The sequence below is a fragment of the Scatophagus argus genome, chromosome 23 (genome assembly GCF_020382885.2).
Source record: "Scatophagus argus isolate fScaArg1 chromosome 23, fScaArg1.pri, whole genome shotgun sequence".
Lineage (NCBI taxonomy): Eukaryota > Metazoa > Chordata > Actinopteri > Scatophagidae > Scatophagus > Scatophagus argus.
In genome coordinates this window covers 12,558,138-12,579,223 of record NC_058515.1, presented here as the reverse complement: position 1 = coordinate 12,579,223, position 21,086 = coordinate 12,558,138, and the positions used below count along the sequence as shown (strand labels likewise).

The 21,086-nt window shown below is 42.7% G+C and overlaps 1 protein-coding gene across 2 annotated transcripts; it reads left to right on the top strand.

The window, feature by feature from the left end:
• The first annotated feature begins 2,504 nt into the window (after window positions 1–2,504).
• Window positions 2,505–20,241, top strand: casq1b (calsequestrin 1b). Of its 2 annotated transcripts, XM_046381586.1 has the most exons (12): window positions 2,505–2,914; window positions 13,891–13,923; window positions 15,765–15,858; window positions 16,905–17,005; window positions 17,119–17,230; window positions 17,316–17,389; window positions 17,544–17,674; window positions 17,817–17,862; window positions 17,987–18,041; window positions 18,160–18,260; window positions 18,390–18,464; window positions 19,358–20,241. In XM_046381586.1, the coding sequence occupies exons 1-12, from the start codon at window positions 2,678–2,680 to the stop codon at window positions 19,664–19,666; spliced, it is 1,368 nt and encodes a 455-aa protein (XP_046237542.1). In that variant the 5' UTR covers window positions 2,505–2,677; the 3' UTR covers window positions 19,667–20,241. The 2 variants fall into 2 exon arrangements, with proteins under 2 accessions (XP_046237542.1, XP_046237543.1); XM_046381587.1 differs by lacking the exon at window positions 13,891–13,923 and having other exon boundaries at window positions 2,506–2,914.
• Window positions 20,242–21,086: the final 845 nt, after the last annotated feature.

Sequence of the window (21,086 nt, the reverse complement as noted above, 5' to 3'; positions counted from 1 at the left end):
ATAAAATGTCAAACTCCACTACTCTGTCTGCCTGCCATCACTGCAGCAGTCACTCCCGCCTGCGACTTCTCACAATATTTGATATGGAGCCGATGTAACCCAAAGCGTTTCAGTCAGCTTGTCACCAGGCTGCTTTTGCTCTCTCTGACAGCTGAGAACAAAAGGGGGGCAGAAATGAGTCTTGTGAGGAATACAGGCATGCAGCAAGCATCAGGTAAAACGTGAGATTTCGCTGATAGACTCCATTTATGTTCTAATGCCAGTGAAATCACTGAAAATGATGTGTGTGTATATTCTGTATCAGCTGGTTGTAATAAAAGAGCTGGGACACATGGCACGGGAATATAAAGATGAAAACGAGACAAATGCACATGCTGTGTATTTACAACGAGTGAAATATTCAGACCCAAGAACAGGTGAGCCCTGACTCACAGGTGTGAAAGGCTGTAAACTAGACTTGAACTGGAAATTTTTAACTTGATAAATTATTTTTAGATATAAGCTTAAGCAGATAAGCTTAAAGTAAATATATTTCCTATGAAAATATGAACACATGGACACAAAAAGGCTGAGCAGTAGTTTGGCTACAAAAAATAACAGAAAGAACAGAAGAACAGAAGAACAGAAATTTCTATTTTTTTACATCACGGAAAATACAGGATTGCATGTTTTGTTTTGTTTTTTATTTGATTAAATTGGTTAAAATTAGCTTGGTGGCTCATAAACATTTAATAGACGGCGAGAATCTAACAACAGATATAAAGGACAATTTTGTTCATTTTTATCTTGAAAGTCCCCCTAATTTCATGTGAGTACAACAGGCGCTAAACAACGCGACTGTCCTTTAATGTGAACAAATGAGACCATTTTGACACAATCTCTAAGCTAACTAAGCTGGTTCAAAAACATCAACACATCAGTCCTCAGTTCATCGACTTCACATTGAGCTTTACAAACAACGAAGAGGCAAATATTTTCATATCTGGTGCTCTGATGTTTAGTAGACAGCCTTGACTGGTGCCCAGCCCCTCCCACACCCTCAATGGCATCCAAAGAGGCACACACACACACACACACACACACACACACACACACACACACACATGCTGGCACGGGGAGAAGGCTGATCATATTACATGCTGTTATTAATAGCCACCCTCCTCATTGTGAACTAATAGCTGACATGATCTCCAAGTCTCTTTCTCTTTCTCTCATTCCATGTTTCCATCTCTCTTCTCCACTCGGATCATTTCTTCCAAAACATGCAAGCCCTCATGCACACCTGACAGGTGGCATACAGGTGACACCGTTGTGGCAGCCATTTCACACGACAGTCGATGTTAGATAAGAAAAAACACAAAAACACAGCATGTTACCAAGTTTTCTATAATGAGCCAGTGGTTACCTCATGATCATGAAATCAACATTTATGATTAGCAGCTTCCTACACTGTAGACTGCTTAAACCAATAGCAGCTAGTTAAGTTGAGGTAATGTCTTTTTCACACCAGAAGAAGACAAATATTTCTTGAGTTTCCCCTCATGCAAATCCCGGTTTGTGCTTCTGTCATGTTTTATAAACGCTTTTTTTTTCTATAATTGCCAATAAATCATCTCCATGACAGCTGAGACAAATTGCTTTTGTTCTTCAACTCCACAGCTCACCTTTAACCTTCAAGTTCAACAATGATTTTATTGTCAAGGAAATATTCACACCTACTAGTGTGACAAAATGTTATTTTTAACATGTAAGTGCAAACTGAACTAAATAAAGTTAATAAAGATGAAATATCCTATATAATATAATAATATCCTAAAAATATTTTTAACAGTTCCATCATCCAGACCATACATATTTATTGCTCAAAGCACCATAAACTTTTAACTCAATTCTAACTTTGCGTGAATTACTACCACAGCATGGAAAAACAACAACTGAAGTGAAGTATTTTTTCATTTTTCTGTGACTTTAACAAGACATCATGCTTAGATTTGCTTTAGATGCCCAAACAGGCTTGTGCTTGACTCTGTTTCTGCGTTTCTCCCCGTCCATCTGTGCCCACAGAGAGCATTTACCCTCTGACCCTCTGCATGGACGCCATCTTGCCCACAGCGTAGAGGCCTTATTTTTAGCGAGTGTCCTGCTTCTTCTCTGCAAAACTTAATATGGGAATGGCATCCTGGAGCTCTTCTTTCCTCAGGCTCTCATCGCACATCCATCCATACCTTCAGTCTTCCAAGACACTGAGCTGGTATCTGTAGCTTTCCAAACACCCAACACAACCTCCGTACCTTTTCATAGCCACAGCTCCAAACAGGTGGCCATATGACCTAAGCACCACCCCCCTCCCCTCACTGAAGGTCCGATTTTTTTGGCAGCCCCTCTGGCTTGTGCAGGGCTTTTGGACGAGTGGGATCAGTGTCTTGTCCCCCCCCCCCACTTCTTCGTCCAGTGGCGTCAGCAAAACCACGTGTATCCCTTTTTTAAAGGGAGGGTGTGACAGTCAGACCTGCTTTTCTCTAGCCGGTGGGGAAAGGAAGCAGACTTTGTTCCTAACTCTCCCTGCTTGACACTAACTTGTGTTAGGGACCAAGTTAAAAGCGTGCATTTTTATTCCCTTTCTACCCCACGTCAACACAGAGGGAGACATTTTTGTGACCACCGGGTGACGATAACCATGAAGTGGGGCTGGGTGTTTTTGGGGGTGTTCCTATCTTTGGGGACCCTGTCCTGGGGGGAGAAAGGCTTGCAGATCCCCGAGTATGACGGCAAAGACCGAGTCCATGACCTCACCGCCAAGAACTACAAGTCCATCATGAAGAAGTATGACGTGATGGTGATCTACTACCACAAAAATGTGGATGGGAACCGCAGTGCCATGAAGCAGTTTCAGATAGAGGAGCTGGCTTTGGAGGTGGGTCTCCGCCAAAGCATGACAGTGGATGGATCTGTGGCCCATGTGGGGGAAGGGTCACGGTGGGAAGAGGGGAAGGAAGGTAAGGGTTTCACATGGAGAATTTGGCTCCAGTTTGGGGACTCCTGGAAGCACTCAAGGCTTTCGCGCTGTAGGGTTGATGTTGACAGGTCAGTTGGAAGGCAAAGAGAACAAATTGGAAGAGATGGGGATTTGATTGTTGGACCCGTCATGAACCAGATCAGATGCTGACCTGATGGAGACAGGGTGGAGAATGTGGGGTCAGCAGAAACAGGATGGAGGAAAAGTGTTGAACTATAAACCAAGAAGTATGTGCAAAGTGATGGGAGAACCTGTTCACACTTTCAAATGATCCACTGACATGCTGTCCTGCTTTGTTAAAGGCCAGGACAATGGCTGATATTGTGTCTTTGTATGGTTGACTCTGCCTGCACACATGGAGCATTATTAACAGCTCTGATTAATTGCCAGTCAACGAGATGCTCATAAGCAGAGAATTTCCCCACAGCGGTACTAATAAAGGCTTATCTTGCAAGGAGGCTTGCAAACAGCAAAGCACATCGGGACAGGGCAAATAAATGAATCATTCAATAGCTATTGCTGAGGTGCCTTTGAGCCAAGTACTTCCGCTTATATTGCGCCGGGTGCTGCTAATCACCTGACAGTAGATAAGGAGAATGCTTGTTCTGGAAACCCTTATTGGATAAATAAATCTAAAGGAATCTTTCCCAGCCAGCCCACAGTCGATGCACCTGGGCCACACTGTCAGCCGATGTATTCACCAAAAGCAATCCTCTGTCTGTCAGAGCAGCAGTGTCTTCTTACAGAGACGCAGTGTACCTTACACTAGCCTCCATAAGTCACCTCTGTAAATAGCCCAGGACAGCCCTGCATGCTTAGCAAGAGGCTAAAAGCCCTCCTGGGATGGACAGAGACTCCAGGGTCATATCTCACCTCGATTACTGCTCCCACTGCTCTGTCAGCCAGCTCAGGCAGCACACACTGTTGTGTTTTGCATTACTACACAACCCTCTGGGTGCAGGCTTGAGTCCTAAACCATCATTTACACACCCAAGTCATTGGATCTGATCAATTTCCTCTCTGTGCCGCCAAGTTTTGCTTGTTGGCTTGCGAAAGAGATGCTTACTGGAGCGGGTCCGTGCTGGACTGTTACTCTGTTGCTGACTTCCTGCCAGTTGTGGCCATTCAGCCAATCAGGACAGAGCACAAGAGGTTCTCGGAGGGGATGCTTAAAATAGCTGGTCATTACCACCTATGAATCAGGAAGTCTGAATTATTAAAGTGCACAGCTCAGGGAATCAAATCTAAAACCACCTTTATTAAAAGCTTGGACCACACGTATTGCAAGATGTATGATTCAAGTATCCTTGTTCTGTGTCACACCATATAGTATGTATTTAATGAAAACAAAAACATAATCTCAGAATGTTTATTGCATATATTTGGCTGTATATTAATGTTAGCAAAATCAGTGCTTAATTTGAGTTTTTGTGACTATAACAGGCACACAGGACAGCAAATGGTCTTTCTTCTTTTTTCCAAACCACAGCTTCCTCTTTGATACCCAGCATAAGAATAGAAACAGAGTAAGTTAAATTTAGAAAATGAGTCTGTAGAGAATAATCCTGTAGACACTGACACAGGAAGATCATTGATCAAATGGCAGACAGTCACTATCAAGTCAAATTCTTTGTTGCATGAGTTCAGTGCTGTCATGCAGGTTTTTCTTTGTGTCTGAGAAGACGACTCTGTGGGGATGTGATGAATGTGCTTGGTTATGCTGGTATTGTCTGAATTCTGGTGGTGTCTACAGGAGGGATGTCGGAAAATATCGATACACTTGAGTACCATGACAGTATGTTGTCTGATACTGTAAAGGTGATGCGTCGCTCACCAATGGACCAATGGAGCAGCCACTGGGAGCAATCTGGAGCTCAATATCTTGCTCAAAGACACTTCAATGTGCAGCCAAGACTCTGAGGCTCAGCCACATCGACAACAAACTTAAGTTGAAGTTAAAAGCAACTGCTCAAAAGGAGCAACGAGGGGGCAAAAACAGTTGAGTGTAGTGCAATAGTAGAGCAGATGTAACCGAAATCCTGACAGTTAGGACACACAGCAAAAGCTACCAGTGTAGCAGTACTATGACACACTTCACAAACAAACTCAGCATTTTCCACGCTCGTAGGCTGTCACAGTAAGCCTGCATGCATTCGTGAACTTAAAGGCAAGAAGTGAATGTTTATAAAACAGGCGAAAAGTTTTTCCTGCTCTTTTGAATGTTGAAGACATTCGTTGTCATGTGCGTAGCAACAACAAGCTGTCGCTGCATCCTCCCTTCAACACGTGTGGGCGCTGCGAAGTGATAATTTAATGGAGGTTTTCATGTGTGGCTTAGCAACGGTGTTTAACAATAGCTCTCACCGCTCTGTTTAATACCGAGTAAGTAATCACAGGTGTCTAACATTCAGTCTGCACTACAGCAATCTGTTTAATGAACTGGAAGCACCAGGTTGGTTTGACGGTCCTGATGAGTTATCCTAAAGATAAGCCCGCCTCGCCTGCAGCACTCTAACCGAAAGCATCTCTCGTTAATATGACTCAGTCTTAATCATATCTTTGGATGACTTCTGCTTCATAATATTTGGTCTAACAGGCTGAATGAAACAATTAGCAACCATATGCCAAAGGCCATGATTAAATGGATTTCTAATTTGAAGAAATGGGTTTGTCTCCATCTACATATTCATTCTGTGTGCATGTGTGTGTGTGTGTGTGTGTCTCTGCTTGGACTCTTTGGACGCTCTGACCTTTGGCATACTACATACTGTAAATGCCCATCCTCATCAATCACTGCACTCCACACAGGTCAGATTGCAGTTATCTTTTACTCACCACCATCTTTACCAGCATACCGCCCTACTCCTCCTCATACACACACACACACACACACACACACACACACATGCATTGTTGCTATGGTGCCCTGTGTAGTATTCTGTAAACTGCATGAACAGATAGCAGTAACCAGACCATCTTCACCCTTTCCTTAATGTCACAGTCGTCTATCTGCACCATCATGTAAGTCACAGTCACATCACAGCTTCTACTTTATTTTCATCTCATAAGCTTGTTATGATGCAAACACGTCAAATTTAGGCAAATTTCCAGTGCTGCTATGCACATGATGGAATTCTGGATTTCCTCAGAGCTATGGCAACAAAACAGTTTATGAATTCATCTTTTATATTAAGCAGAGACTTACAGAACAGTGCGGCGACTGGAAAAGTGAAATAATCCTTTAATCATTTATCATCAGATTGCTCTAAGACGCCCTGTGGCACAGGGAGACTGAGCCCTGAAAATCTTCCTGCAAGAAAGCAGCTAAATGAAAAGACCGCCTGAGGGCTGATTTCTCTCCCTTTTTTCTCCCAGGTCGCATCAAGTTCAGTCAATATCTGAGAAAGGCTGTCACAGGTGGACGCAAGGCAGGCCATCAAGTAGGCTCATAATGTGCAGGGAATCTTCACGGTTTGAAGGAGGCTCCTGCTTTGTCTTTTCTCATCTCCTTCCATCCACTGAGAGATGTGGGGAAAGGTCAGACTGTCGCTGTGGGAACCATTATCCAAACAGTCTGTTGGAGCCCTCCTCCTGTCACCGGCACAATAATTCTCATGCTTACATTTTTAATGGTGGTAGATCATACTGATGGACAGAAAGAAAGAGTGTGGCTAATTTCATACGTGCTATTTTAGGCAGTGTGCCCTTTCCTGCAGAATTAGTTCCATTTCACAGCGCAGTTGCCACTGTTAGGTGCTAATCTGGCATAAATGAAACCAGAACTTTTGATTTGATTAAAGTGCAGTATTACAGCACATTAATGCATATGAAAGTTTTTTGTTTGTTTGTTTGTTTTTTTTTAAACAAAGCTGCAGATTAAAAGAAAAAGCACTTGGGAGCTAAGTGTTTGAGAAAATACTTACTGGATACTGGACTTTTGTGGTTCTAATTTAACTTCTCTCCACGCTAACTCTGACAACTACACTAGATATTTCCATCCGAATTTCCCTGTGTGATTCTACGGTTCCTGTCCGAAGCTCCTCTTCTACCCCAGAAAAGACAATAAGAGTAATAAACTGTACCGAGATGACGAATCTACTCACTGATTTTGCTCCAAACTGTTGATTACTCATTATTTAGAAGTCATAGATATTTGGCTCGTGCTATTTAAAACTCCCTCAGGCTCTCCAGGGCTTTGCCGTTCCCTCAAGTGTAATTCTTCTCAATCAGGGTCAGTATTCACTCATATGTCCTTTTTAGTGTTACCATCCTGTGCAACAAAGTGCAAACCTGACAGGCAGCCAGATAACTACTTCCGACTCTGATTTTAAGCGACAGACACTGCCACCCCACCTCCAGAATGCATAAGTACAAGCGGATCTCATTACCACAGATTATCCTGGTCCAGGCAGGGTCAGCAGGCCGAGCCCCCATGGCCCCCTTTTACCTCATGAACTCCAGATTATGTACTTCAGCTTCACTTCATTTCGTCCAGGACGCGCTTTGACAGAGAGCTATATTGCAGAGAGCTCCTCTTACTCCTCAGACCTGTTTCGCTTTTACTGTTTCAAAGAGCACATCTTTTAAGACTTAGCATTTTTTCTGTGCGAGAGCAGCGTCACATCTTGATGGATGTTCTCTTACCTTCCTCGCGCTGCATCTCGGCTCCCCACTTAGCAGAGTGAAAGATGTGCTAAATTAAGCACTAATTCATTGGTTGTGATGTCACTGAATGTGACAGGAGTTATGTTAAGATAAAGTGCCCTTGGTGTTATTCTCTGGTGACATCTCAACAGCGTCGATGAGCACAGATGTTTGTTTTCTGGCTGAGCAAGAGTTCCAGCCTGTCTTGTCTGTTTCATGTCAAAAGCCACCTGTTGTCTGAGGTGGATTAATAACAGAAGCCTTTGCCTTGTGATTTCGAGGACCTCATGTGTTTTTGGTTGTTGCCTGATTCAGTATTAGATTATGGCTCACCACAGAAGTCTAATGTTTTAGCAGATAGTACTAAACTATCCTCAGTAATTGTGAATATATGTCAATCAGCCGCAACATTAACACCACTAACAGGTTAAGTGAATAACATTAACATCTGTTTACAATGCAATGTTCTGCTGGGAAACCGTGGGTTCTGCAAACCATGTGGGCAGCTCAGGAATGTCTCAAGGACCACAGCAACGGCCTGCAGACTCCCCAGATCCCAACCTGATTGAGAATCTGCGGGCTGCACCTGAATAAGTCAAATCCTCCCTCCCACCTGGAGGCCCCTCCCTCAATGCACAGGACCCTGAGGGATCCAACACTGTGATGCCAGTGACTCACAAAATCCCCCCAGAGGTCCTGTGCTCCTTCCCCTGGCAGCTCAGAGCTGTTTTGGCAGCACAAAGGGGGACCTACAAAATATCAAGCAGGTGGTTTTAAAGTTGCAGCTGATTGGTGTAGAGTACAATGTTATACTTGAATATTGTACTCTGTTCAGGAGAGGTGTAAAGCAGAGTTTAGACAGTTTGGTTATAAAGGAGTCCACTGTCCACTGGTGTCATGTTGCCAGACTTTTGGATGTGAAAGCTTAAACCGTTACCTGCTGCTGCCATCTGTTGCTGCCAATAAGTAATAATAAGTAAACAAAAATGAGTCAGTAAACATGAGTTGAATTTTTGCCTGGTCTGCCAGATGGCTCACACAACAGTTGTAGTGTTATGTGAAACTGTAGATTTTTGCTGCATCAGTAGTGTTGTGAATTTTCACAAGCAGCCTCCACACAGTACACCGGGTCTGTGAAAGATCGCCTACGTTACTCAGTAAGGTCCCTCACTCCAGTGACCCGTCCTGGGCTCCCAACCGCCGTCCAAAATAGTTCCCGTGGAGCATAGCAGAGAGCCCACATGCTGTTTCAGTCATGCTAAATTTACTCCGCCTCCAACCAACTGGTCTTCCAAATTAAATGATGAAACACATCATTTTAGAAATACGCTTTCAGAAGCATTTTCCGATCTGATGAGCCACTTCGGCAGGATGACACGTCACTAAATCTGCTTTATAAAATATTGGCAATGCTATGGCTAAGGCTAGTTTTCAGGGCAAGAAACAGTTCGGTTCAGGGGAATCTTTGAGATTTGGATTAAAGAAGGTACTTTGCCAAATTTAGGGATTGATCGCAGTCACGGTTTACAGCACGAAAACGAGACACTGACGGCGATATCCTGTGCCAAAGTCTGATGTTTTGTTGAATGTGCACATCCATCTTTAGAGTGAATGAAATGCTGTTGCTTTGAGTGGCATATGATAGACTTTCAGATGTAAAAATGGAAAAGATTTTTGCTCGCAGTTTGCTTCCATCCCAAGTGAAAGCATGTGCACCCCAGGTGATGTGCATTGTGTAACATGGTGTGTACTTACTTATAAAGGACTGCGCTATGCTCTCAACATTGCATAGATTTTTTTTTTGCCTTTTTTCCCCCCTCCTGAATGTACTTTTCTGCTTTCGCCCTCCAACGCTATCTGTATCAGTGAACATCTTCATATCACTTATTCATAGAGGAAAAATGTCAAGGAAATGCAAGGGATCAAGGTAAGGCATGAAAAATTTAAATGTGAATTCTGAATCAAGCACATTGCATAAGTACTTTACATCACCATGTGAAACTGAACACAGTGTATCCACTCCCTGGTACTTCCTAAGCCCGTTCACCCAGGAGACATTCAATATCAGTTGCCTTGAAACTCATTTTACATATCTGGATAAGTGCTATTGACATGAAACGAATTGGTTTTATTCACATTCAGATATAATAAAATTTCTCATGGGTTCCCTCCTGGCTGTTCAAATCGAATAAAACAAACAAATTAAAGCAGCACGCAGCGACATTAGCAGCCTATTAGAAACAGGTTAAAGCTGACAGGATGGGCTTGTGTGTGTGTCACAGTTCAGAATTCACCTGTTCGCAGGTGACGAATTAAGAGTTGATCCATTTTTCCTGAAGCCTCCTTTGCGCTTCATCTACACAGGATTTTTCCCCCCTGTGGTTGTTTTTTTTTGCATCTCACTTCCACATTAAAGTGCCGAGTTGTCCTCCAACATGCAGCACTGGCAGACAGAAAGACTCAGCCTCTGTTGCTAAAAACTCAGGGAAAGAAAGGTACAAAATAACTTGACTGAATTTCTTTTTATAAAAGCAAAAACATTGTAAGAAGCAACACCTGACCTTTTTCACACCAGACACCAGCTCGTTTTTTATTAGCACTAACAGTATTTCACTAAAGTATCCTAAAAATCACATCCAAATAGCTTCAGTGAAATGACTTTCTTTGTTGCATTGAACACCTGCAGGCTTTCTTTTCAAAACACGACAAAAAGAAGCTTGGCGAAAGCAGAAGGGAGTTTATTAGCTGACATCATTACGTGGCATATTTGTAATGTGGCTTTTTGCTGTCAGAATGAGTCATTTGCAGATGGTCCCGGACTCTTCTGCCCTCACAATGTGTTGTAGTGAATCAGCTCGTGTGGCTTTGAGATTTCTGGAAGCTTTCCTTGCGTTTCATCACATCTCCCATGAGGCCACGGTTGTGTCGTGGAAAAGTGAAAAAAGTAAACTCAAGGTTAAAAGAATCAGAGGATTTTTCCAGCCTGTAAAATGAAACACTTTAGCTTTGCACATCTTATTTTTGTGCAAAATCCTGGACTGCCTTTCGAACTGGTGGCAAGTCGAGTGTGTGTAGAGTGTTGTATCTGAATCTTTCATGGCCACCCCGGCGCAGTGTTATGCAACAGCCTGGTGTACAACGTCGTGATGTCTTACAGTAATCATTATTAATTTATCTGGCTGGGGGGGGAGGGGGCTGGCTGGCTGAACTTCTTATTTTGCGCACATCCCAGGACGCTTGCTCACACAGGATGATGGGAAATCTTGCTGCACATACTTTTTGATGTTCCTTCCTTTTACAGATTCAGCAGTTTTTGAGTTGCAGACCAGATGTTAGAGAAAATTTAAGGAAGATGACTGTGTGATTTTGCTGCCTTTCTGTTGGGCGTACTAGTTTGTGTGTGTGTTATAATTCAGCAAGCTTCATAGCAGTGTTTCCTTGTTGAATCCCATCACACAAACTTTTACTGTTAAACATATTCCCAGGTATACTGTAGAGTTTGAATTTTATATGCTTTATATGCTAAACGAGTGCTTAAAATCTGTCTTCATATTTTATCTGCTCATATGTACACATATTTGTACATGTATTGCACATACATTTATATATCTGTGGTATCATATCTACCACCAGTACCTGACTCAACTGTGCAGTTGAATCAGAAATCAAATCATCAGTTTATCCACATTTATGGCATAAGTGAAACCTCTTCCTCAATACTGCAGCAGACCTTCAACATGCACAACATGTACTTGCATGCTCTTTCAAAGCTCAGAACATTCAGACTTTGGATGTAAATATTGACATCAACGCTAACAGCAGAGCTCGCTGTTTCTCTGCAGCTGCTGTGGAAGCTGTTAAGCTCTGATTGGGTGTTTCTGTCCTCTGAGTTGTCACTGAGCGACTTGCATCACAAGGTGACGCACACACACAAATGAGTGACTCATCACCTGCTCAGATGCTCACTGAAGAAACAAGCTTGCATTGGGGACCAAACAAAAGAAAAAAACTGACCAATGATAGAGAAGGGAACAGCACAGCCTTTTGACAGGCTCAGGGCTGGAAGGGTGAATGATTCACAGGGAGAGATGAGATTAGAGGGAGTGATGAAGGACAGCGATGGGCGGATGGATAAATAAATCGATCAGGCTTACGTTAATTCCTGTATTTCTTCTGGTCTGTGGTTTACATTAGGCCTGGCAGAGAGTCCAGTATTTGCATTTGCATCTGTATTTGTTGGGGCAGCAAAAGTAGTTGTATTCAAACAAAAGTGGAGATGGGTGTAACAGTCCTGTTTTTTGTGGAAGAGTGACTAGCAGGGACAGGACATGGACATGGCTGTGTTGTTGATGGGCTGCTTGTAGAGTGTTTGGGTGGATACCAGGACCAGGATGGTACTTCATTTTGGACTAATGCCTCAGCTGAATTAATAAATGTAAAGTAACTTTTATAAATGCAGAGCAAACAGAGCAAAGTACAACCTTTTTAGCAACACTGTTTAAACAGGGGTTGAATGTTTGATACTCTAAAAGCAGGTCCAACCGCTGCATCAAAAAGTGAACAAATTAGAGAGCAGCAGGTTTATGAGCATCTACTCAGTGGCAGTTAAACCAGAGTAACCAACATACGGGCTAATCTGAACTGAGCAGGGTGGACTGAGCACACGGGCGGCTATATTACAAGAAATGTGACCCCGCTGGTGCACCCTCTCCCAGCTCATCGTCCGGTGCCTACAAGCCAAGTGCAGCACAGGCCGGGAGCCCGTTTTTGACTACTCACCATGGCACTGTGCCCTCATCTCGTGTCACCCGACGAGCTGACACTGACTGGGCATTGGGAGATGGAGCCAAGCGATCACACTGCTGACCTCTGCGTGGTCAGATTCTGCAGTGAGTCGGGGCGATGGCGAGGGGGACAGATGAGGACGGGTGAAGGGTTGTCATGTCGGTCATGAGTGCTCACGAGAAAGAGAGGAAAAACAGCAGGGAACAGAAATGCTGTTTTCAGCGGGGACAAAACTGACGAGGATGATAGAAGGAGAAGATGGCTGTAAAGTGTTAACTGTCGTCAACCCCGCCAGCCTTCCCTCCTCCCACTTCCACACTCGCTTCTATATGTAATCCCAGATTTCTGTTCTGCTCCTCAACATGCTTTCTTACCCGCCCTTATATAGCTGTGGGAGTCCCTGCACCGCTTTCCACCCCACTGCAAGCAAGCACCCACAGCTTCACCTCTTTTATAAATACCCCTGTGTTACTAATATGGACATGCCGTGTGGTAACAGAGAGGGGAGTATAGGATGAGCTGCAGGGAACAGTCCTGAACAAACAAGCTCTAGATAGGAAAATTCAACCCGGAAAGTCATCTCTGTTATAGAAGTACCACTTCTGCAGAAGCACAGTTTTTTCACTTTTTTTTAATGTGATTTATTGTTTTATTGTTTATATGTGTTTCTACTGCTTCTGCTAGCAATCTTCTGCTTCCACGCAGTTCCTGGAAAAAAGAAAATCTAAAAAATATCTAATATTCAATCAGTGGTGCACACTATACACAGAATTGTTCAACAGTGGTTTCATGTGTTGGGTTAAGCCCCTATTCACACAGAGCTAACGGGACCTTTTGTTTTTACAAGTTGAAGTAAAATATCTAAGACTTTTTCTGTGCACACAAAAGGCTTACTTTTCTCAATTTCTCAGCGTTTTATGTTGAGTCATATTACGTTTTAAGTTTTAAGCTCTAAATTCATACTTTTATTTTGGAGAGGGGGTCTACAAAGATAAGTTTACATGTGTTAATGTTCAAAAAACACATTATTTTTCTCGTACTGTCTGAAACATGTAGATCAGCTCAGTCGCCTTGCTGGAGGGGGCGCTGTGTCACATAGTGATGTAAGTGAGTAACAAAAGAAAAGCCTCACTTTTGCATGGACTTTGGGCTTTGTTTGTTTGTTTTACATGCATAAAAAGCAGCATAAACAGCATTGAAAAACACATCAAAATTTATATTTATACTAATTCAGTGCAGGCGTCCTGCTTATAAATGCTACAAAGGGGCACTTAAAGTGTATTGTCACCTGTAGTCCTGTGTGAATGGGGCTTTAATCACCTGAGTACAGTCTCAGTGTTTAAGTTTGGGCCCATTTTGTCTCCTGTGAAGGCCACTCTGATTTGTTGTAACCCTGGAGGCTGTGACTATTGTGCTTTGCCCTAAAGCGTTGCTTCTTCTTGCAGTTGATCACAAGTCCAGCAGCAATTATCTTTCAGGTATGTTAAGGTCTGCCTTTTGTGTCTGCAAAGCTGGGCTGCGAAACACACAGATTCCTCTGCTGCTGCAGTATCGGCTGATTGTTCTCTTCCACTCCTTGACTGCAGTTTGGTTTAAAACAGATGAAAGCAACAAGCAGACATCACGGACCAAATGGAGACTGAACTGCTTTCAAAGTCCAGCAACAGCAGCTTGGGCTGTGCCAGACTGACTCTACATTTTCACTGTACTTTGTGTGCCAAAGCAAGCTGATTTAGTTGTGAAAGAGAAAAAAAAAGCTCAAATCTAATCTATTAATCACCTAAATAAATTATGTCCATCCATCTTCCTGCACGTTTATCCGTGCAACCATCCTTGATGGTAAATTGTCACTTGATGTCTTGTCTTGCAAGTCGTTTTGCTTTCACGTGCCAAGACATAAGACACACCCAAATACAGCAGAACTGACTCATATTTAACTTGTACTGCTCAATGCCATGAAAAATTATGTCTGAGGAAACCAATTAAGCAAACATTTTAACTGAAACAACTTTCAACTAAAGATAATCAGTCTTAGTGAAACTGGTTGATGGAAGGCCTGTGGAATTAATTTCTGAAGCTGTAAGCAGCACAAAGAAAAATTCCATTCACCTCCATTGTTTTGTGGTCGGACATAAGTGAGAGAAATTGCTACCTTAAAGGTACAGTCCAACATTTTGGGATATAAACCAATGCAATTTCTTGCAAAGAATTGTATTTCTGTAACTCTCTAATAAAAGCAAGGGGTAAAAATATGTTTTATAGATTTTGGCAAACTTATTTTTTAAAGTAAAATAATTCTGAATAGAACTATTAGCTGTTTCATGGTGATTATCTTAGGTGTTTCAAGGAAAATAAGCCGATGTTTCTAACCAGGTCGTTAAAAAAACTGACCCTCAGTCCATTCGTGAGCTAATAACATCTCTCTGGACTCTGTAGACCGAAAGAATGGATGGATTTAAAGATCATCCAATAAGAGCGCCACAGCTCATACGATACCATGCTATACATACTGTACAAGCTATTTGTGCTTGTGCTTTGGGCCATTTGGTCGCTCGTGAATGTTATCTGTTTCACAATGCTGCTTTGCAAGTCTAAACATAACGCTTTTGACTGACTTCATACAAAGTGTAGCCTCACACTTAAAAAGGGCAGTCGTCCCTTCATAATCTGCGAGCGCCAAACCGAGTGACAAAGCAATAAAACTGAGCACAAATTAACAGAAACTGCAGGGCGTGTTTGTATACAACAGTTCATCACTGCGTGTTGAGAGAAAGAAAGACAAGAACGCATTCTCAGATGTGAACATCGTGTGTGCGTATGCATGTATGCAGCCGCTTTACTTTTGCAAAGTGCGAGCTGCTCTCCTTTCCACCACACCTGCTGCAGCGTCTCTTCCCCTCCACATATTTGGCTCAAGTTCTGCCCCCTCTTGTTCTTCTGGGAAGCCCGCTGTCTGCGCTCCTCTCACGCCGGCTATGAGGGCTGTCAATTGTTGGCTTCAGTTTCACTCAGATTTAGAAAGTGCAAGGCAGCAATCCAACGCTTTTGCTTTCAAGGGCCTTGAAATTAATATGAAATGCCAAGGGGTTACTTGTGTAAATGAAACTGAAAGTATGTGTTCAACGGCGTTCTGAGATTAGGAAGTGTATACCACAGACGGAGGAGTGAATCGATGAGATTAGTCAGCCCTCATATGATACTAAATACAACTTTCTCTTTATCTCCCTGAATCCCACTCTTGTCCCAACTCCTCCCCCCACCTCCCCCTCTCTTCTGTCTCTGTCTCTCTCTTTATGTCTGTCTGTGTCGCTTCGACCAGCTTGCAGCCCAAGTTCTGGACGATCTTGACGATGAGGACATTGGATTTGGCCTGGTGGATGAAAAGAAGGACTCTGCTGTTGCCAAGAAGCTGGGTAGGCTTGCCAGTCACTGACAGAGACCTTACTGGTGAAAACATAGCCAAGTTGTCAATGATACCAGCAGGAAAAAAAAAATTGGCTCAGTGTAAATCATCTCTTTCAATGAAATCCTTTTCTCATGGCCTCTCCTGGTGTTTTCACTGAATGTGGCTGATTATGTGCTACACGTCTCGCAATTTTACAAGAACTTATTCATTCCCAAATATCTGCATATAAATGAATGAACCATAACTGTCTCCAATCAGGTAATCAACCAGTTATTGGGCCGGACTTGAAAGGAATCTGGATTTTGTTTTTTCCTCCAGCTTTGTATTTCATTTTGCAATTTACAGAGCAAAGAAAAAGTGGGGCTTCAGTCTGATGGCTGCTATCCAATGTTACACTGTGGTCACTAATGAATGAATGAATACACACACACAAAAAAAATCCAATAACACATGTCAAAATATTTTCACAGTAAATGTCAAGTTGGAGTTTCATTGAAACCATAGGCTTCAAACTCTCAATCTGAGGCCTGGTTTAGACAATAAGTGAGACAGCTCTGCCCTCAAGTGTTGACCCAAGACATCACAGCTTCTTTGGAACAGCTGCAAACTGTTTTAGTGCTGAAAAACCCAAACCCATTTTGAGTTTGAGACTGACAAAGATGAAAACATCCAAAAACACACCACAACTGAAAATTCAGGTATTATTATTATTATTATTGTTGTCTAGTTTCTTTTTAGTCCTTCTTGACACACTCCAGAAATGGAAAGATTCATGATAAAATCACCTGTTTTTGCAGTAGCAGTTATATACTGCTATATACTGCAGTTATATACTGCTACTGCAAAAACATGCACGCAGAAAAGAATAACTACAGAAGCTGTAATGGTAAGAGTACCCCTACTGAAGTAACAAAGTGTGGGCCAATTCCTGGTGCTTATGCTGACACTCAGAAGGCTTCAGGATTCACAGACCGACACTGCATCATGAGCTGTCATTTCAGAAGCAGTCACTGGAATTTTATGCGTGAATGTGTATAATTATCTTCTCACCAGGCCTGGATGAGGTGGAGAGCATCTACATCTTTGCCGACAATGAGATCATCGAGTATGATGGAGAGCTGGCCGCCGACACCCTGGTTGAGTTCCTCTATGATGTAAGTAATTTGGTGTCAGTGAATGAGGGATGGCGCCGAGTGCCCTGTTGCATTTCCAGGCTGTCAAACAAACTCTCCAGACACATGAGTTACAGTTGCTTGTCTCTTATCAGGTGATTGAAGACCCCGTGGAGATCATTGACAACGAGCGTGAGCTGAAGGGTTTCCACAACATGGATGAGGTCATCAAGCTGGTTGGATATTTCAAGAGCGAGAAATCTCCACGTAGGTTGAAGATCTGAACACGGTGCTTCAAGTAGATGGTTTGCATAAGAAACTGCTATAAACTTTCCTAATTTTCCCCAACCAGACTTCATTGAGTACGACGACGCAGCAGAGGAGTTCCACCCCTTTGTCAAATTCTTCGCCACATTTGACCCCAAGGTTTGTTTGAGTGACTTTATTTTAAAGTAATTTTAAGAGCTTCTATCCACACAGACTTAAAACAGATTTAAAATGCAAAGGTTATATTAGCGAGCTTGGGAACTTGGTATTTCCTGTCTGATTCTCTGTCATCTTATTTCTTTTATTATTTCAGATTGCCAAGAAGCTGAAGCTGAAGCTGAATGAAGTTGATTTCTACGAGCCCTTCATGGAGGAGCCCGTCACCATTCCAGGAAAGCCCTACGTTGAGTCTGAGCTTGTTGAATACATTGAACAGCATGACAGGTGAGACTGTGTGAAACTGAGACAACACAGAAATCTAAATCCTTCTCAGGTCACATAATTTACATCTTTAAGCCACGACAAGTTTTTCATAAAAGTAAGACAGCAAAATGACAATTAGATCTTTGATGTTTTAATGTTTCAGGCCCACTCTGAGGAAGCTTGAGCCTCACAGCATGTATGAAATCTGGGTAAGACATTTGAAACATCTGAAAGAAAGTATTGGTTGAAAATGTTCATTCTTTTTCTCCAGTCTTTCCTGTTAATCAAAAGAGTGACAGCACTAGACGTCCTTGTCTCCTTTTGTGTTCTCAGGAGGATGACATTGATGGAGAGCACATTGTGGCCTTTGCTGAGGAAGATGACCCAGGTAAATCTCTGCCTTAGCCTTTATCTACAGTTTACAGCACTGATGCAATCAAATATGAAGCCAATACTTGTAGGTTACCTGGCTCACCACTGTACCTGACCTCCGAACTTTTCCATAGATGGTTTTGAATTCCTGGAAATCCTGAAGGAGGTGGCTCGCGAGAACACTAATAACCCCAACCTCAGCATCATCTGGATCGACCCTGACAACTTCCCCCTGGTATGAATACGGTTTACTTAAACTATGTACAAGCTGTGACAAAAACAACTGCTCTGAATGTTGTTTTTAACTGTATAAAGCTATAGAAAGCTAACCATGTCCTTCCCCGTGTATGTGTCTCACTTTCAGTTGGTGCCATACTGGGAGAAGACCTTCCACATCGACCTGTCTTCCCCTCAGATCGGTGTGGTTGATGTTGAGGATGTAAGCAACCTTACTCATCCCTTCCAAAGAACTCAAATGAAAAAAAGGAAAAATCTTTCAAAATTATGACCCATGGGCGGCACGGTGGTGCAGTGGTTAGCACTGTCGCCTCATAGCAAGAGGGTTCCAGGTTCGAATCCCGGTCTGGGCCCTTCTATGTGGAGTTTGCATGTTCTCCCTGTGACTGCATGGGTTTTCTCCGGGTACTCCGGCTTCCTCCCACAATACCAAAAACATGCACATTAGGTTAATTGGCTACTCTACATTGCCCCTCAGTGTGAGAGTGTGAGAGTGTGTGGTGGTCTGTCTTTGTGTGTTGGCCCTGCGATTGACTGGCGACCAGTCCAGGGTGAACCCCGCCTCTCGCCCGTAGTCAGCTGGGATAGGCTCCAGCTCCCCCGCGACCCTGACGGATAAGCGGTATAGAAAATGGATGGATGAATTATGATCCATGTGGGGTCTTCTTTCACCAACAATTGTAACAAAGTTTTTGCCAAACATCCTTTTGAAAAGTAAAACAACATGTTTAAGCTGCTTAATAGCACCAATGTGTGGGATTTTAGGGGGATTAAGAGGCAGAAATGGGAAACAATCTTCATAATTATGTTTTAATTAGTTTATAATAACCTGAAACACAACAACTTTTGGTTTCGGGCGATGGAGGGGCAGTGTGGGGGAGGGTGAGACGAGGGGTGTTCAGTTGGTTGCAATCTGCAACTACACCACTAGATGCCACTAAATCCCACACACAGGACCTTTAACAGGAACTTCATCTGGTGTTTCAGTTTTTCACTTGGCTTTTGCATTGACAGTATTTTTTATTTTTTTTTGCAAATTTTGTAAACGTGTGTGTGTGTGTGTGTGTGTGTGTTTGTTTTGTCTGTCCTCGGCAGGCCGACAGCGTGTGGATGGAAATGGATGACAATGACGACATGCCCACAGCTGACGAGCTCGAGCAGTGGATCGAGGACGTTCTGTCTGGGAAGATCGACCCTGACGATGATGACGATGAGGATGATGATGATGACGACGATGATGATGATGATGAAGATGATGATGACGACGATGATGATGATGACGACGACGATGACGATGATGATGATGACGATGATGATGACGACGACGATGACGATGATGATGACGACGACGATGATGATGACGACGATGATGATGACGACGATGACGACGACGACGATGAATAAATGTTCACTACCATCCCTCACTTCACTATGAATTAGCCAGTAAAGGCAAAACCCAAAAGTAGCAACATTTTTTTTCTAACACCTTGCAGTAAACACACTTTGTCTGTTTGCTTCCTGTATGGTTTCCTGTAAGGGACAAACATAATGACCCGATGCGAAACCTTTACTGTCTGTCAGGGAGGGAGATTTTTAAAGGAGGAGAAGATGTGCGTCTCTGTTAATGAACAGGGTTGCATTTTAAAATGTCTTTGTTGTTCTATTAAAATATGCTAATCTCTCACCTCAGAGGGTCACAGTGAATGTGAGCAAAGAGGCTAACAGAGGACAACTTCCTTGACATTTTCTACCTAATGTCTCCAATTTACTGTAATTCAATGACATGTTTTCTACGTGATGAAGAGAAGAAGCAAACACTTTCTTGTACTATTTTTAATGAGAATAAACCTAAACTCACTGGACAGTCTTAAGATTAGTACAGTCTTGGAAAACTGCTAAAGTACCGGATAATAAAAAAATTACAAAACAACTTGTTTCTGCTCTCATATTAAAAACTAAAGACAAAAAATGTTTCTAAATCAGTGCTGTTCATTGTTGTCATTACTAGATGAATGAGACGTGTGTGTGCACACTTTGTAAGAGTGATTTCCTGATGGTCTGCAAACACTATAGAAGGTTTAAGCATATTAATCACTTGTAAAAATTGTCATATTCATTCTGACCAGACATGCATACATTTTATACAGGAACATTCATCCATTGACACAGTAAACTATTGATGCTTGAAGACACGCTCATAAAATAACATGTTGGCTAGATTCCAAATCAGATCCGGTAAACCACTACAGGCTACATGAGAAACCAGTCCAGATGGTTGTGGTAATGCACTGGAAGCTGTTCAGTTACTGCCAAGATGCCAGACATTATGCATTTATCATCATCACAATTATGCATTATGAGCTCGACACAAGTAGGTTTACGCACAAAAACTATGGAGTGATTTTTAGGAAAAGATCAATGGTTTGAGCTAAATTCAGATCACTTACTATATGATTACCCAGTGACAAAGTCAGGATAGAATACTGTGTTAATAAGAGGACTTGAACACAGGAGGCTGGGGTTTGTTCCCCGTGCGGATCTTATGGTTTTGGAACCAACCATCTCGTCCATCTATTTTCTATACATGCTTTATCCATGCAGGTTTCACAGGTTTCACCCCGGACTGGTCGCTAGTCAGTCACAGGGTCAACACACAAAGTCAGACAATCACACACACACACAAGCACATACACACCAAGGGGCAATGTAGAGTAGTCAGTTAACCTAATGTGCATGTTTCTGGGAGTGCAGGAGGAAGCAGGAGTATCCAGAGAAAACCCACTCAGGTACAGGGAGAACATGCAAACTCTGTACAGAGGGGCCC